The sequence below is a fragment of the Chroicocephalus ridibundus genome, chromosome 1 (assembly GCF_963924245.1).
Source record: "Chroicocephalus ridibundus chromosome 1, bChrRid1.1, whole genome shotgun sequence".
Classification (NCBI taxonomy): Eukaryota; Metazoa; Chordata; class Aves; order Charadriiformes; family Laridae; genus Chroicocephalus; species Chroicocephalus ridibundus.
Window position 1 is genome coordinate 114,600,962 of NC_086284.1, and position 18,279 is coordinate 114,619,240.

Genomic DNA, 18,279 nt, shown 5'->3' on the forward strand with positions numbered 1-18,279 from the left:
CTGGCACAGCTCTTTCCCATGTCCCACAGGGTTCCCCTCAGTCAGAGCACAGGCAATGAGCAAGAGAAAAGAAAAGTATTTAAGGGAAATGAACAGTTACGGTTGTCTACAGCTTTTCTTCAGGGACAACATGGAAAACGAAGCCAAAGGAAAATGAAGGGATGTAAAGACAGAACAGTTCTGTTGTGGTAAGTTCAACTATTACTTTCAGGAAATATGTGAGAGTCTTTATGTTGAGGGTAAACGTTGTCCGGTGGGTAACAACAATGGTTGCTTTATTCTCAAGGCAAGATCAGAAGATTCCTATAGTATTCTAGAAGTCTTATCACAACTTCTATTAGTCCTTGTGTAGAAACTGAGAAAGTAAACTCAAATCTTAAGCCTTATTTTGTAGGGGGATAAATTGACAATAAAGAAATTTAGTCAGATACAGGGCTTTTATTTTGGATTTGTTTTCAAATCCTCATATTAGAGAGGGCAAAGATCTATGTCTCCAAATATTTTTCCACATACTTTCTGGTTTTAATTAAGTTAATATTAGATGCTTATTGTATTTCAGTATCACTACAATTACAAACAAAAAATACTTGAGTAAGAAGTGTTCAAGGCCAGGCTGGATGAGGCTTTGAGCAGCCTGGTCTAGTGGGAGGTGTCCCTGCCCATGGCAGGGGGGTTGGAACTAGATGATCTTTAAGGTCCCTTCCAACCTGAACCATTCTGTGATTTTGTGCGAATAGAGGGTTTTTTCTTATTACTTCCAATAGTAAAATTATTTCCACTATTTAATATTGGCCCACATTGTGAATGCTTGCGGCTTTCTTTTTAAGTGCCATTTAAGTTCAGACATTCAAATGTGTATTATCTATATCAACATCTTTGTGAAAGCTCAGCTGTGGCAGACGAAATCCTTAAAAAAGCACCCTCTGTGCCCCTACCAAAAAAAGGTGTGCAGAACAGCTTGTAATTTTTGTGATTTCCCAGTCACATGACACCTTCTGACAAGTACTGGCTGGTTTCAGTATTAAAATCTCTATCTAAAACAGGAGTTGGGTTGAACAAACTACAGCTACATTACGATTGCTGCTCCCTACCTACTTTGAAAGTAGAGGATTTAGACATAGCACAAGTGTCAAAACAACCGCTACGTTTTTATTGCTACTATTAAACAAACTGGCCTTCCAGAGTGTTCATTCACTACAGCAGGACGTTTATCATTGTCATGCTCATTTTCAGCCAAGCATATGGAGTTTTTCCCTTTCTAGGTTAAGTCTTCCATGCCAGATGGGCACATGAAGCCCCAGAGACTACTTGCAAAGCTGCACCGAAAACTGGAATACAGACCGGAGGAAAGAACGCTCCCAATGGTTTCTGTTACAAGGGAACCAATTTACTGAAATGACAAAACTTTCCTATTCACATTTAGGTTTGCATACACCATTGATTGCCTATACTGCAATAAGCAATTGAAAAGAAAAATAGAATCATAGAATGGTTTAGGTTGGAAGGGACCTTAAAGATCACCTAGTTCCAAAATTAAACATCCAGAAACATGAAAAGTAAGAATAATAAATTCCACAATTTTTGTAGTGGTTTCATACACAGATACCCGTAAGAAGGACAGAGAACCGTTCAGTATGAAAAGCAAGAAAGACGGAAGAAAGCCACAATCAGTTTTTCATGTTCAATGAGGCACAACTATCAACAAGAATCTGCTTGCACATATGGAGTACAAATGATACACTGACACAGGTGTAATTGAATATTATTCCAGATCTTCAAAGAGAAATTCCAGGATACATTTGGGAACGCGTATTTCCACTCCTGATACAAAATATTTTAGAAGCGGTTTGTTTTTCCTTAAGGTGAGCAAAGCATTGAGAAAGCAGCGTGATGCTTCAGTGTCTGTTTTCAGAACAAGACGGTATGAGACATTTATGGAAGGACCTAAGGAAGCAGAGAGGCACTTGGAGTGCCTTCTCCAGGTGTTGTGAAAGGAAGTTTCCACTCTTCCCCCCGTCCCCCAGGAAGCTACTCTTCCTCACCCTCAGCATTTGCTCAAAACTGAAAGTTAAAGAACTCATTTGTCACTGTATTTGCTTAACTAGATAGCATGCTGCAACATGCATTTTAAGTACACCAGATTGTAAGCATTCTGAATTTATACACTTTTCTCCTCCAATGTTTATTACAATCTTTTCACCTTTTACATATAGCGAACTATAACGTAGTTACTGAAACATTTGCAGTACTCAAGGATATACAATATTAATTGCTCAATCAACCTCCATTGACACACTGGATTTAACATGCCACATTGAATTACTGATCATTTTCCTAACCTTACCAAGTCAATCTGGGGCAGAGACATCTGCAGTTTAGTTGGCATATTTTTTTAAACACCTGCTTTCTTACTGTTGTAGTATCACTAGTTTGAACAGAAGTGCAACCATCATACCTTGCACATTTTGGTGCCTGACTAGACACTTCAGAAATAATTATTTCATCAACTCTTCTTCACTCTTGGGAAAAAAAATAAATCTGCATTTTATTGGAAACATTAGTTTTACTAGTATACCATAAACTGAGTTGATTTGTTCTGTACTGAAGTTACTTTAATTCTTTTTAAGAAAACCCACAAACATGGTATTTCTTCAGTGTTCTTCTAATACGAAGGAAGAGAATACATATCAGTACAGACATGCTTAAATCAAATGCCACTGTTGTCTTATTAATGTTCTCCATTTTTTTTTAATTAGAAAAATATATTTTTAAATATACTGTCATGGAAGAAGGGCGATAAAGATCCAATAACCTCCTTTAACTTGATAATACAAAACATTAAAAATATAAATGTAAGGTAAGGTAATATTAAGCAAAAAATTCTATAGTTTTCAAGTCTTTTGTTGTCAGAAAACAGAGATGGTCATTTACAGCATGTTTTTAGCCTCCCCCTCCCCCATGAGACTGCCACAACTGCTATACAGAACTCGTCACACCACACTACAGAATTGTGATTTTTACTATAACGGATTATTTTGGAAAGAAGTTAACAAACATGAATATGATAAAGATCATTAAGCATAAATAGCTTCAGTATTTTGTATAAAACTAAGAACAACATAAGCTTTTAAGATGAGTACACGGAACTGTAACTTGCCTGTTAGTTAAATGAGGTCAACTATTGGATGTTCTTGTATCAATAGTGCTTTGGAAGCAATGCAACTGTTGTATTTACAGCTTATGAACAAAAAGTATTGCTAAATCTTAGTATTTCCTTGCTTCGATAGCAGCATGTGCCTCCTACCTCTATCATTTGTCCTTGCCTACCTCATTAACCCCTGCTCTTCACTAAGAAACAATGAAATATATAATCAACTGATTCTAGATTACTTCCTGACAATTAATAATTGAAATAAACAGAGATATCTTCAGTAAATTCACTGCTACCCTAAAAAGTTTTGAAGGGTAGAAAATAGAGACAAAAGACAACCTAGCTGTGTAAAGCAAGGCTCACCATCTGACAAACTTGCACAAACATTAAAACACTATTCTGAGTTGTGAATCAGAGTAACCTGAACTAGAGCTCTTTTAAAAAGTTATTTCTGTCACAAATGGGAACCACATTGATTTTATTTTCTTGTCTTATAATACATCTTACAGACGGAAAAACAATGCATATTACCTTTTGTACTAATTCTTTATAAAAGCATTTATGTTCCAACTTCAGCATTGTGATAAATACTGTGGATGTAAGATGATGTCAGATCATTTTATTTCCCCGCCAAGCATTCTGTAGATGAGAAAATGAAAGACTTGTTCCTAAAATTACTCACCCATGAAGTTCAGATAGCTCTCTCCTCCAAGCGCATGAGTAATGAGACGAATCATTTTATGGAGCTGTATTCCCCGATCAATAACTGGTGTAAGAGGCGAGAGCACACTCATGTTTGTATACATCTCTGCATCCATCAGTCGAAACGCCAACGTCTTATCACCAACAAGCGCCTACAACAGTTAAAGTGAATAAAAGCCTTGGTGTACTAGAAGTGTTTCTAATATTTTTTTTTTATTTTTTTTTTTTTAAAGGAGGCATTCTATATCATAAGGGGAAGACTTGGAAGATTGGTGAGGAGTCAAGGACATGGCTTGGTGTGCACGATCTAGTCCCTCTTCACAAAGAAAACATCCTGCCACTGCCAATGATGACTAGATCACAGTTACCTCAGCTGCTAATTACTGCAACTTTGTATTGTGTGATGTGTGATCACGTGGGCGTGATATATATTATCTGCTGACAAAAAGAGAAAGTATGTAAACTGAGGCAGGAACATCCTTGAGCTGAGTCTCAGCTGGGTGCCAGACCCGACTGTCTGTTTTCCCCTTGCAACCCTCCACATGGTTACTGGAGCCCTCACACTCTTTGGAGTACAAGTATGTGATTGTGATCAATGAACTAATTAATAGCTGTCTAACCCCTGCTGCAGTCCTACATTTCACACGATGGGATAGCACGGCACAATTACTGCTGAGAACCTTTTTACCTACAGTTACCAAACGTGAAATATTGCGCTGACGCTAACAAGCCACAAGTAACATAACATTTTGGAATTTTTATAGAAAACACAGAAAATAAGAAAGCAAACGTATCAAGTAAAGTTCCTAGAATGCGTAAATAAGGGGCTATTAACAACACTCCTGATTTAGAGGTGCAGAGTGAATATGAAAAATCCATTTATATGCAATCAAGAATGTGATTGGTTTTCTGCAATTTCACACAAGAGAATTACAGTAGCAATTCTGTCTAAAAACAGTGACTGAAATACTAACTTGCTGGTTCTTACTGAGAAACGCCACACAAATGGTATGTAACAAGGATTATTCTAATATGTTAGCATGCCAGTAGTTGAAAACATTTTGGAGCATTTGTATGTAAATAGCTAATTTTTGTCCAATTAGCCCCATTCTTATTTTATACCTTTTATTATATATTATTACCATTATATATTTTATTAATATTATATATTATTATATACCACTATATATTTTAAACTCACTAGATTCCAGAGAGACAGCTGGGTTGTAAACAGATCTATGTGAAAAGCACCATCATTCTTTAGTTTTCCAGCTAACAATACAACAGCACATATAGATGATTCCCTCAAGTAAAAAATAATTTATTTTTTTTTTTTTTTAAATTCCTATACAACAACAGCAAGACTAAAGACCGCTCTGAACAACTGCAAGTAACATCTCTTCTCTGGACTCAGAATGTGGCATTTTCTAGTGTCATTTAATGTCTCCTAATCTCTCCATTAGGAAAAAAGGTTAAGTGTTCCCTATTCATGTTTTCTATACCACCCATGATTCTATAGACTGTAACCCTTCCCCCTTCAATGATCTTTTTCCTACCCTGAAGAGTCTTAGTCTATTTAGTTTTCTTATGAAAACCAATCTACACGTGCTATTATTTTTACCAACTCTTACAGCATTTTTTCCAGCTATACTGTATATCCTTTGAGATAACAAATCCGTCTCCAACATTCAAGGTGCACGCAAACCATGAAAGGCTACAGCCGCACACTGATTTTGTTCTTTGCTGTTCATTCCATTCATAATAATTCCAGTACTGTATCTGGTTTTTGGACAGCTATTAGCATTATGTTGCTACATTTCACACACTACTTATAACCATGAGGCCCTCTATTCTGACTGGTAATAGTCGGCTTGTAGCCTATTATAACATAAGAAACCAGAATTCTTTCCGTTCCCCCGGTGCATCACTTCAAGTACCTCCAGACTGAGTTTTCTTTACACCCCCATTTTGTTTCTCTATCCTAGTTTTCACATATCACCCTGGTGTCCATCTGCAATTGTCACAGTTAGCTCTTTTTCTTTTCTTTTTAATTAAAAAAAACAGATCTTCTCAAGTATGAGATTCTAAAACAAAAATACAAAGTGATATGGAAAACTCCTCAATTGATAAAATCCAGCATAAAATAAAAGAACAGCAGATGCTTTCAGATGAAGAATCAGCTTTCATAACAGCAAATAATCACAGAATAATATGCATTTCCAAGTAATACCTGAAGTTCTTTACCAGGATTGGGACTTTTCTCTCGTGTCTTAAGTATAAAAGGACCCTGATAAACTCAGAATTATCTTTTTAAAATAAAATATAGGTCTCATTTTGTAGACTGATTCTGTCGGCTTTTATCATAGAAGGTATAAGAAATAGAATGTCAACCACTATTATGCAGAGGAAAGAGTTGAAAATAGGTTACTTGAACCTTTTATTAGAAAATTTATTGTATTTTTAAAAGTTACTGATTTTAAAATTCTCAACCAATACATTTTCTGATTCTTCAGAAACAGCCATTAGAAAAGATTGTGGGAGATGAGTGTTATCTGAACTCCTCATTAGTTTTTCATTTTTCTGTATACAGAACCATTATAATTGCTGTGTTTTGAATCAAACCGTTAAACAATATTTCATTTAGATTTCTGAAGAAAGATTTCAGAGAAGAAACATCTTCTTGGAGGGAATGTCAACAGTTGCAAACACTGATTCAGTGAACAAAGTTGCTAAATTGTGATATTGTTTATGCTTATCATAAGTAATGCTCCAGCTTACTTTATAGAAACCAGATTCTCAAAAATTTGGATTATATGGCTTCCTATGTACTATGACAGGCAGGCAAAACAAGAAGCTAGGACTCATTTCTTAAAAAAACAAAACAGAACTAAAAAGTAACAAACACCCACCCACTCCAGGATTCTTTAACTAAAAAGAAGGATCAAAACCAAAAAGACCACAAGAAAACCCAAACAAAAAATGAGCAGTAGTCCAGACCTACCTATCTCTGAAATTATTGCCTGTCCTTCTCAACTCTTGTCTCAATTTTTAAAAAGCAAAACCTGCTAAGCCTCTAAACCTCATCTTGTACTTGCTTATACATAAACAAATAGATAGAATACCTGATCATGGCTCTCTGCATATGCAATGTACTTTTCTTCATGCCGTCTGTTTGTTAATGTATGCACAATATTGCCCATATTCCAGTCTTCATCTTTCAGCTCCTTAATTATCTGCAGAAATAAAGAAAAGATCATTGAAAAATTATTTCTGTTTTAGCTAAAAGCATATTACTACCTTTCTTCATTGTCTTGGCACAGAAATTTCCAAGAAACGGTGAACTGTATTACTTTCCCAGCTTTGGAGCAACAAGCTTTCTCTGATAATCTGAAAACATTTCTTTATTTTGAATCCCACTACATAAATATAATAACTAGGAAGTTTCGTTTCTCCTGTACTTCCACATATAAGCATGGACCATTGGACTTGCCATGTATCATGAGAATCCTCTGATACAGTGGGCAATGCAATTGCTAGGAGCTCCAAGAGAACACTGCAGCAAAAGCTGAGAAAAAAATAAATATGTGGGCACACAACCTACCTACACATGGTATTGAAAGAAGTCCTGCATTTCAAGTAACCCTGGCATATGGCAGCTACCAACTACAGCTGAAGCACTGGGCTGTCTGGTAGAGAAGGGATCACTGCAAGACAGCAGTATGCTATTGCCATGGAGTACACAAGAACATGAGAAGGTGCTCAGCACAGGGACTTGCACGTTCCCTGATCTATGAATTCCCGGGCAGTTCCAAAACACGATTGCCAAAGCCTTGGAATACAAAACAAGCTTTACATTTTTTTTATCACACTAGCTCCTGATTTTTTAGGAATTCAAATTAAATCCCATTAATAGGAATTGTCTGCCTCATGTGACACTATTTCTTCCCTGTTCTAAACCTAGACCCATTTCAGTGTTAGTCCTTTTTCTGTAGAGCTTTATAGACCTCCAATGATCACTACAACTTAAGTACATACACGTAAATATATAGACATAAAGATAAAGGTGATTAAAAGGCAGTAACATCAAGATGGCTAATATGATTCTGTAAAATGTGACATTCTGATTGTAAGTGGCCATGTACTCCTAAACAGCCTTCCCCCCCCCCCCCCCCCCCCCATTTTAGTAACTCTATATTCTGTCCCTGAAAACATTCAGGTCCCTATGCAGCATCATATTATGTAGTAAATCGATCTTTAATGTGAACTAGTACAGTCTCTGTTATGACAATCAGCTTGTCTCACCTACTTTTACAGATCCCTCAGAATTACTTCATGGAACCCTGGAGATCCTTCAGGTCTACAACTGCTTTTAGAAGTTGCCTAGAAAACTTGTTATTAATAGGTACATACTTAAAAGCTGGAGAGAAGTGACAGCAAGCAGTCTCAAGTTTAATGATGCTCTCCCTGTTGGAAAAGCTAGCGTGTTTCTCTTCTGAATGAAAAGAAGGTTTGAAAACCATTTTTCAATCTGCCCTCCACCTCCTAGTTACAGAAGTGAAAGACGCTGAAGATAAGTTAATTTGTTTTTTATTTTAAGCTACTCACTACATTTATTGAAACATTAATGCTCATGTAAAACATTTATTGTTTTCAGATCATCATGATATCCTGAGGGATTTGGATGCAATCTTCTGTCTAACTGGAAAACATTCTCTAAAACATCAGTAGAAGCCTATTGAGATCATTTAGCATTTTATTCCTTTTCTTGTGATTCCCTGTATTAAGGAAAAGGTGATTTAAATCCTTATCATAGTCAATGTTTATTAGTATATCATTGCTCTTGAAGAGCATTTACAGATTTTTCTTTCTTTTTTGTAACCCCACTGTACTGATTGCTGGTGTTTGTATAATTCACATTTACTTTGGTTAAATTTTCAGCTCTATGGTTTGTTTTTTTTTCTTTTAGTATTCATATACACTTGGTATCTGACAGCTCTCATTTCAGCCACTAATACCTGTGCTGATGCCTGCCAATTGATTTTAACAGGACATTAACAGAAGAGAGACTAAAATTTGTCGATAGGATTCAGAAGTGTTTTTGCATATGCACAGATAGAGAAACATTCCACTTCGAAGAGCAGAACATATTGTTTGAAAAGTTCTCACCTGTATCCACTTATCTGGAATAGCCATGGCTAGTCGATAATCAAAACCCCCTCCTCCCTCTGCAACAGGACGACAAAGAGCTGGCATTCCAGAAACATCCTTAAATAAAAAAAACCACAATGTAATTTACACAGAATTACAATCATTAGTTCAGATTTTGTACCATACAGAAATACTTCTAGAAAACACTATGTAAACCATAAGCAGCTTCACAGACTGACCTGGGCGGGGGGGGCAGGAAATCAGTGATCACCCAAATTTAGTTACAGGGAAAAGCATTATAACTTTTCTCATCGAATACTACAAAATATTTTAATAGTGTAGATATTTGAGGGGGAAGAGACCTCAGTAGATGCAGAATTTGAAATAATTAGCTCTCTTGAGTTCCAAGTAATCAATAGAAAGTAGTCAATGAAAGACAAATTAAACCTTCATTTTGTTTATTGATATTTTTGCATAAAGAATGGCATAAAAATAAAAGACTGAATATGATGCACAGTAAGGAAGAAAAATACAATCTCTGCTCTTTTCCTAAATGCACCAAACCAAAACTATTGATATCCAGCTAGCCCTGGAAAGTGACTTGCTTACTGAATAATTTTCTGGTTTCGTATTGATGGAGGCTGATCATTCTTAAATTTGCAATTCAAAGTCCTTAAAATAAATATTTATTCCACCATTTTACTAGGCATTTATGTCACACAGCATTTTTTTCTAAAGTTATCTTATCTGTATAGAAAATGTAAATCTCCAATAACTGCAAAATATCTATCAGTACTCAATTTTATTAACTTACATCAGTGAGAAGCCATTCCACCACAGTGGTTATAGATTAACATACACCTCTTGCATCTACACAAAAGAATTTATTGAATTAAGTTCTGACTAGAACCAGGGATTAATTAGGAAGGTCGTTCTGGTTTATCTGGATTCAATCTAGTTTTCAATCCAATTGCTGCACTAAATTAGCAAAAAAAATATATATATATTTGCAATTGAAGATATACAAACATACAAATCTCCCCCACATACTGACAGAAATGGGAGACCAACCACATCATCATAAAGCTCATGGAAGGCATCCTGGCGGGTGGAAGGCAGGGCTGCCATCCAGAGGGACGCTGACTGGCAGGAGGAATCAATCAACAGTACGCTTAGGAAGTTCAGCAAGGGCAATTCCCAAGTCCTGCACCTGGAACAGACTAACGCCTGCATCCGTCCAGGCCGGGGAGCAGGCCTGCTGGGAAGGCCCTGGGGCTCTGGGCCAGCAGCAAGCTGAGCATGAGCCAGCAGCCTGCCCCGGCGGCAGGGACGGCCAGCAGCATCCCCGGCTGTGGAACACCAAAGCCAGGAGATCAAAGGAGGGGATTATCCCCCTTTACTCAGCAGTCATTGGGTCACGCAGAAAAATGCATCCACATTCCGCATGCTGTAAATACCAAACAATGAAGCGGAAATTCTTTCCAAACTTTTAGATGTTATAAAAGGAAGTTCAATAGCTCTCTTAAATCACTCAGAAAGCATAAAAGCAGACTAAAACTCTCCCAGTTAGGCAGGACAAGATGATCTGAAACAAAAGCCTTTCTCTGTGATGCTACCTGGATGAGGTCTGAGTCTTTGAAAGCCAAATTTTTGGGACGTAAAATTCCAAATTTAATAATTATATATATCTATCTATATATACAGATTTTTACCTGAACACCAAAAAAAAAATATTCAGTGTTAGTTTGTCCAGTATGTTTTCCACCAAATGTAAGCAGCAAATGGCTAAGCATTTGTTCAGACTTTAGTTTGAAATGAACTGCATATAAAAAAAAGTCACAGAAGTAGGGTTTTTTATTTTTTTTTTTTTTTATATACTTCAGGCATGATGTAATTTTACTTAACATTTTTTTCTTCTCATTGTACAAAACTTTAATCACAGCTTTATTTACAAGGCCAATATGAAAAATAAGGATATGGTCAGTAATACCTAAAACTTCAGAATTATTAAGACAGTGAATATACACAATATTAAAAAGCTGCACAAATGATCAGTTAAATAATTAAGGAATATATAATTAGTTATGGCTAGACAAAAACATTTTTCTCATGTAGCATTAATTCCGCCACCGTTATAGGCAACCAGAAATTCTTCATTGCCTTTTGTAATTTTCAATTATGTCAATAGTTTCTCCTGAAATTCTCCTTTAACCATGCAGCACATTGATCAATTCTGTATTCTGTGTAGTGACTCCACCAGGCAGAAAAATGATGTATTGAAACAGAAGCAGTTTTCAACTCAAGCAAGAGAAACTGAAGATACATCTTATTAAACAAAAAAAAAAAAAAAAAGAACTCAGCCCAGGTAATACAAGTAGACTGAACTCAGAATTTCACTGTTAGGAATGCTTATAATCTAAGACTACCTAGAAAATTAACAACTTTCACTTCACATAAGCCTACAGCTCAATGAAACCATCTCAACTTTACTAGTAATTGCTCACCAGATACTGTTTTTGATAGCTTGTTATTAAGCTTTTACCAGTGGCTGCCTATAATACAAAACTTTACTATAAGAAAGAAATGAAATAAAGCAGTATTTTGTTTTCCGAAGATATGTAGGGTACTCTTAAGCAATACAAAAGTTTTATTAAAGATCTGTATAGTCCCTAATGATATCAGATAGATGCAACTTTCTTTCAAACAAAAAGAATTATTTAAACATAACAGAAAAATCCTCAAGGTTTTTTCTTTGTTTTTAAGATAAAGATAAAATATCCAGAAGATGTAACTATTCATACAACTTTAATGCTCTGGTGTTTTATACTATTAAAAATTCCATGCGCCAACAATAATTTTTTTCAGTCAGAAAAGTTTAATTGATCTCAATCAACTCAAGTAATATAGTCTATTTACTCCCTCAGAAACCTAGAGAAACTTAATACTACATTTAAATTAGCATACACATGCAACATTTATAGATTTATCACATTTATTTTGAAGGGAAATTGTCAATTATGCCAATATTATTCAAAATATGCAAAACCACACTAGGGCTGTTAATCTTTAGTAACATGAATCACTAGTGACAAATGGCAATCATGCAAAAGCAACAGACTAATAAAACAAATCTCATTACAGGTTCAAGAAGATGAAGCATAAAAAAAAGAAATCCCACATTAATTAATGACCCATTAATGCAAAGAAAATTCCCAAAGTACATATTCCAGTTGTTTTTCCCCACAAGGCAAAGTCTGTCCACTAATTAATATTTCTCAGCTCCTGTCACTCCTTGAGTACCCTAAGTGTGACTTGATAATTAACAGGAAATTCACATCCTAAAGCAAACTGATCAATATTAACGTTATTGAGGATGGCAAATTCTGATCTTACCTCTGCTATAGTTATGCATTCCGGATGCAAGAAATTAATCATGTGGTTGGCCAGCATTAGATAACACAAAGCATCTTCATCCACATGTAGGCCAAAATATTCATTGTAATCTCCACTGAATCCTGTGCCTAATAAAACAGGAAGTTTTAAAGGCCGCATCACTTAAAAAAAACCACCACAACAATTTTATAAATACCAAGTTTATTCATAATTTCTATCCATATAGCAGCACAACAAGATATTCGCAAATCTGGAGCTTCTGGAGCATTCAGTGAACTTTTACAGCACTATTTACACAGCAACAGAGCTACAACAGGATTGCTCAGATTACAGATGATTAAATTACTTACCAATGCCATGATGGTGATACAACATAGATGTAACACCATCAAATCGGAAGCCATCAAAGCCATAGTCTGCGATCCACATTCTCAAGTTAGACAGAAGGAATCTCAAAACTTCCCAGCTGAAATAACATTAATATATTTTATAAGCTTTAGAAACCTTGGTATCAACTGGAGTTCCTTATACCATGTTCCCCACTTGCATATACGGTATTTGTATTGGACATTTTACCATTTTAATGACTTCCATGTTTTTCATCAGCTTTTTCCTAAGAAGATTGTCTTCCTTAAATCTTTGTCTTTTACTGCACATATTTTAAGATTGGAGATAGGAGTTTAAGAAAAATTATCAACTATCTATATAGACATCTAAATAGGTTAGTGCTTGAACACATATATTACATTTTAATACCCATACTTGCCACTGTACTTTTCCTTTGCCTCTCAAAAGAGGTTTATACTCTGTGGGAAGAGATCTTACAGAAATTGAAAGAAAATGATAATAGCTAAGATTTCACCCCCAAGGTTTTATTGATTTACAGCAATTTCTAGGCACAGTAAAAACTGAAAAGCTGTCATCCCCTGCCACCCTGCTCCCAATTATTTACAAATCACATGTCACCAATAGATTACCAAATCACCTACTGTGTTGCAAATTTACACATTTAAAGCAGCTTATGGAAATTGAGGTGATTTTTTTGAAATTTAGAACAGGAATGGGGTATAACACACAAAGTATGGACATGAAATAAAAAATATAAAAGAGGTTCCAAAGTGCACAAAGATGTGGGGGCATTTGTGAACAAAATTTCTGTCAAAGAACAAAATAGTTTCAGGAACAGTTTTCCCCACTGTTCATCACCTCCTCTCCCAGGACACTGGCCTCAGTAGCTTCAAAGACCCCTATATCTTGTTTCTACTGTTCACCCTTCGTGCCACTACCCTCTCTGCCACCCTTGGCACAGGCTGCCTCAGGCACAACTCCTGCAAGCTACGGCTCCAAAGAGCTCACCCATCTCAGCCTCACATGAGGTAGTGAAACTTTTTTTGCCCCCATCCTCAACACTTGCCAACGACATGATTTCTCTCTAATCAATTTCCCAACATAGCACTGAGGACATCAGTCAGCATCGCTGTTACAGTTTACCTATCCACGTAGCTGGCACCAGGCAATGACGGAGACCCCTTCTAGATTCCACTTTACTTAACAGATGTCAGAGGCAGCAGAGTCATGAGGCAATTATGGCAGAAGGAATAAGCTGCATTTTGACAAAACAAATGTCCCCACATTCCTTCCTCAAAAACTTCCTTGTATGAAGGATGCTTTAAATCTGGAGTTAGTGGTATTATATGAAAAGATGGGGGAGGCTGCGGACACACTATAAAGCTGGTAAAATCCTGACTTCACCAAATAGCCAATTCTTATTTACTTCAATAGGATTATACTATTTCTCCACTCTTTGCATTTACCACACACAGACACACACCTGTGCATATGAAGACAGAAATATTACCAAATCAAAACTTCCAAATTTAGGAAATGCAAATCAATGTATTGCCTCAATTCGGCATCTTTTTTGGTCATGCATTACAAGATTTTTTTGTTCCATCCCCGTGTTCTCCCCCCTCCCATGACAAATCATCCAATTCACAAGATAACACTATACTAGGAAGATCCTCAGGAGCTTGTCTACAAGCTTGTCTTTTATATATTTATTATTGCTTAGGTGAGATGATTTGCAATGAATGAACAATAGAGAGAATGCTCTGATATTGAAAGGAATAGAAAGATACGAAAAGTCCTGTGAACTGCCAAGCTGGTCACATAAAAATATAACTTTGTGCTAATGCTTGCTGTATCTTTTTCTGACCCAGCATCAAATTTGCAAAAAGCTAAGTCAAAGCAGTAGATGTACTGCAGTAAAAATACTATCATCTCACACAAGATTAAGATAATGCATGTACAAAGAGCAGATTAATTGCTACAAGCACCAGCCAAACTTAAGTTATTTCTCCTCATTACAGACTGCTTGACTTTATAACCTTAAAGTTCTTAAGATGGTGAAGAGGTTTTGTACATTTGTAAAACATGCCCAGAAGTCTCAAAACAGTTAACAAATGAATTTTTTTCCACCACTGTTGGCAGTGAAGAGTGATCTTTGGAAAAAGATGGAGAACCAGTATGAAAATAAGTTGTAATGACTTTTACATGAAAAAGTGACTACAAATAAGAACAAACAAGATTAATTTGTTGAACCAAAAGATTACTTAACAAATTGATGAGATCAAAAACCTGAGTAGGAGCAGCAGATGTTTTCCAACCATCTGATTGCACATGGGAGAGAAGATTGTAAATAAAAAAAATAAACATATTAACTCTGATTCTAGTCTAAACTTGGAAAAAATCAATTTTAGGATAATTTCTAGGAATTATGTCAAATAGTAGCAAACATACTGACTTTTAGAGAGATAACTACACAGCTCCAAAGCACGAGCCAGAGCAACAGGTTTGTTTTTTTTTTTTAAACATGCAAATAGCACAAACCATACAGACATTAATGATTTCATCCAAGTCAATTTGTTTATGGGAGCAGCAGCATTAGAAATAGAAGTTGACAGAAGTAACAAATAACTTTGCAGAATGCCAGTAGAGACCAAAATCATAGCATAATTGAAATACATCCACCACATAAACAATAACTCAGAAACATTTCTAGAAGAAGTCCATTCTTGTAGTTTTACAGGATAGTATTCATTAGGAATGTAGTTTCTTTTGGGCAAAAGCCACATCTTAAATTATATCCTAACAGTTTCTCACACAATGAAACGTTCTTTCATTGCATGCATGATCTAAGAGAGGAAATTATATGCTGTATTATCATTAAGGAACAGAATAATTTACACTATAAGAAATTTAAATAATTCCGAATTCACTCAGACATCATTCAAAACAAAGAAGATCTTTGCAGAGAAGTCTTGCTACTTTTTTTCCCCCCCCCTTAGGGCCAATAGCTCACACATTAAAAACAGATTTCTCAGTTGAAGTAGTGAAATGAGCATATCTAGCTAGATGACCTGGTTTCACAAGGTGATGAGAAGTTTAACAGCTTTTCTCTACTAGGTCAGCAGAAAACCTGTGAAATTGCTTACCAGTCACACTCTTTATTTACTTTTTTTTCCTGCTGCACTAATATAAAAAGCAAAATAATGATTCGCTGTAAGAATTCTAATTCTAATCCGTGATGAACATGAAATATTTGGATGCAAGCTAGTAATGCATTTGAACCAGTTAATTTTGTCACTATGGACAAAAAAAAAATATTGGCTGTACCTAAAACAGTTTGAAGCTGCAATTCTTGAACCACATTAATGTTGACACTCAGAAACTGCATTTAATATTATGTATTACAGAAAATGTGTGAAACTGCTGACCTTATAAGAATCTAGACTTTTATGATTATTTAACTGTTTTCAATTCTTAGTGTTTAATTAACTTCACACATAATAGCACTGACTTGCTGAAATACTACTTTTCCCCAAAACATTCAACAGCTGATTGGTTTAAATTCTACCAATGGATTGCTAAACATAACAGAGAAGTTGCCACTCAGTCTGGTAACTTTCAGTAAACCTGATGGAGTTATTTTATGAACTAAACATGCACAGTATATAGAGATGTGATAGAGAGATGTTCCCCCCCGCCCCCCCCAGCTGTTAACCAGTATACACCAGTCTCTGATCAGAGTGATACAAAAGGGTAACCACTGTTATTTTAATTGGGAAACAACAACAAAAAGAATACACTCCCTGTATTTCAACCTCCTCCATTTACGTGGAGAAGCGATGCCTCGCTGGCCTGATCGGCCAATCCTGCCAAAACCACAGCACCTCTATGTAATATCGTTGCCAAGACCCCGGGTCGCCTCTAGACACAAGGGACTGAAGCAGCACGACAGGTGCCCGCTTTTTAGCCAAGGCACAATCCTGACACACTGCTAGACTGCTTTCAATACCTGCACTCCTAATTAAACTGTCCGCCATTCTATGGGAACATACACATCGCCTTCATTCAACAGAATGATACACTCGTTAACAAATCAAAAGAGCTTTTGCTCCGTAATTCAAGCTGCATTATGCCTCCGAAATGAACTGTGCAGACAACAAACAAAAGAGAGTCATCCTCCTGGGGCATACAATAATCTGTGAGCAGAAGGGGTCAGCAGCAACATGTCACTTCCCTTGTATCAATCCCAAAAAGAGACCAAGCAGCAATGAATTAGCTTTTTTCTCCCACAGTAACAACCACAGAGGCACTGATGTAGAGTACTACTTTTTCTAGACTTTGGATTTCTGAGGGTGCATTGCATGACTGCATCCTGTACAGCCAGAGAAGCAGCAAGCTGTTCTATTTCAGCAATACTAATCTTACTCACATTTCAAAGTTAACATTTGGACATAAAATAACTTTTAAGGAAAAAGCTTATTCTGAAAACAAGTAATACTAGTTGTCAGTAGTGGCACAGATATCAACAGATGAGAAGTTAAAAGTAGACTAAAGCTTTCAGTTTAACACGCACTGAAATTTTAACGTTATTTTAAAATAAACAGAAGACAACTGACAAAAAACTTGAGGACAGAGTCCCCTCCACACTCCAACTTTCAGCTGTAGAAGAATTTAGCTAGGAGAAGTTTTCAGAATGGCTGCAACATTCTTGCAGTATTCTTGAAATATTCTCCACAGTGCCAAAGTATTTTGGGTATTATTAAAAGAAATTAATACAGTGAAATTGATTTTTTTTAAATACACCCACCATAAGCAACCAACCCAAAAGACAATCAGTGCGGTCATGATCCCTTTGGTCACGCAGGTCAAGCTGTTGCACTGTGAAAGTGATCCAGGGGCCAAGAGAGAACCTACAGATTAGATGCATGAATTGTAAGGTCTCTCCTTGTTCATCACAATCTTGTACATGGATGAGGCTTGGAATTAACACTTTCAATAGCAGTACTCACACAAAGCTTGGAAAGATGTTACCCATACTGCATAGATCATAACCGCACTTTCCTGGGCAAGCTAATGGGGATAGTTCCCAATTCTTTAAGTCTCCCACTGATACTGGCTCAAGACTTCCTTAACAGGGAGCTTGGACCATTAAAGAAGATTTATCTATATCTCTTTCAGCCATATCAGTGATATAGAGAGCCAGTTTTCCCCCCCGACACCTCTGAATTTAAAATAAGTCTTAGCTTTAGGTCTATCTCCCTGAGCTTTTTTCTCAAATTTATCAAATATCTTCATTACTACCCCATTGTCATCTCCCTCCCCACTTACTGCTTACAAACCATTGCTTATCACTTTACCTCTGTTCTCTGCATTGTGAGGTTTTGTTGGTTTTTTTTTTAACGAGAAACAGATCCATAGCATGACCTTTCTATTTCACTTGACTACATTATGTTTGCTTTGCTACCTGTACAGAATTTGTAACACTGAAAGTAGACAATTTATATACTGAGATACAGCAAAGATGTTGACAGTACCAA

General features: G+C 36.2%; 1 protein-coding gene across 5 annotated transcripts in view; it reads right to left on the reverse strand.

Annotated features, from left to right (window-relative positions):
• GBE1 (1,4-alpha-glucan branching enzyme 1) overlaps window positions 1–18,279 on the reverse strand; it is a 387,946-nt gene that overhangs the window by 56,142 nt on the left and 313,525 nt on the right. For all 5 annotated transcript variants that reach the window (XM_063347805.1, XM_063347765.1, XM_063347776.1 and 2 more), the window contains 5 exons: window positions 12,745–12,860; window positions 12,395–12,522; window positions 9,020–9,118; window positions 6,976–7,086; window positions 3,834–4,005 (listed from right to left, as the gene is read on the reverse strand). In XM_063347805.1, coding sequence (XP_063203875.1) covers window positions 3,834–4,005; window positions 6,976–7,086; window positions 9,020–9,118; window positions 12,395–12,522; window positions 12,745–12,860 — 626 coding nt within the window. The remainder of the gene's footprint in view (window positions 1–3,833; window positions 4,006–6,975; window positions 7,087–9,019; window positions 9,119–12,394; window positions 12,523–12,744; window positions 12,861–18,279) is intronic.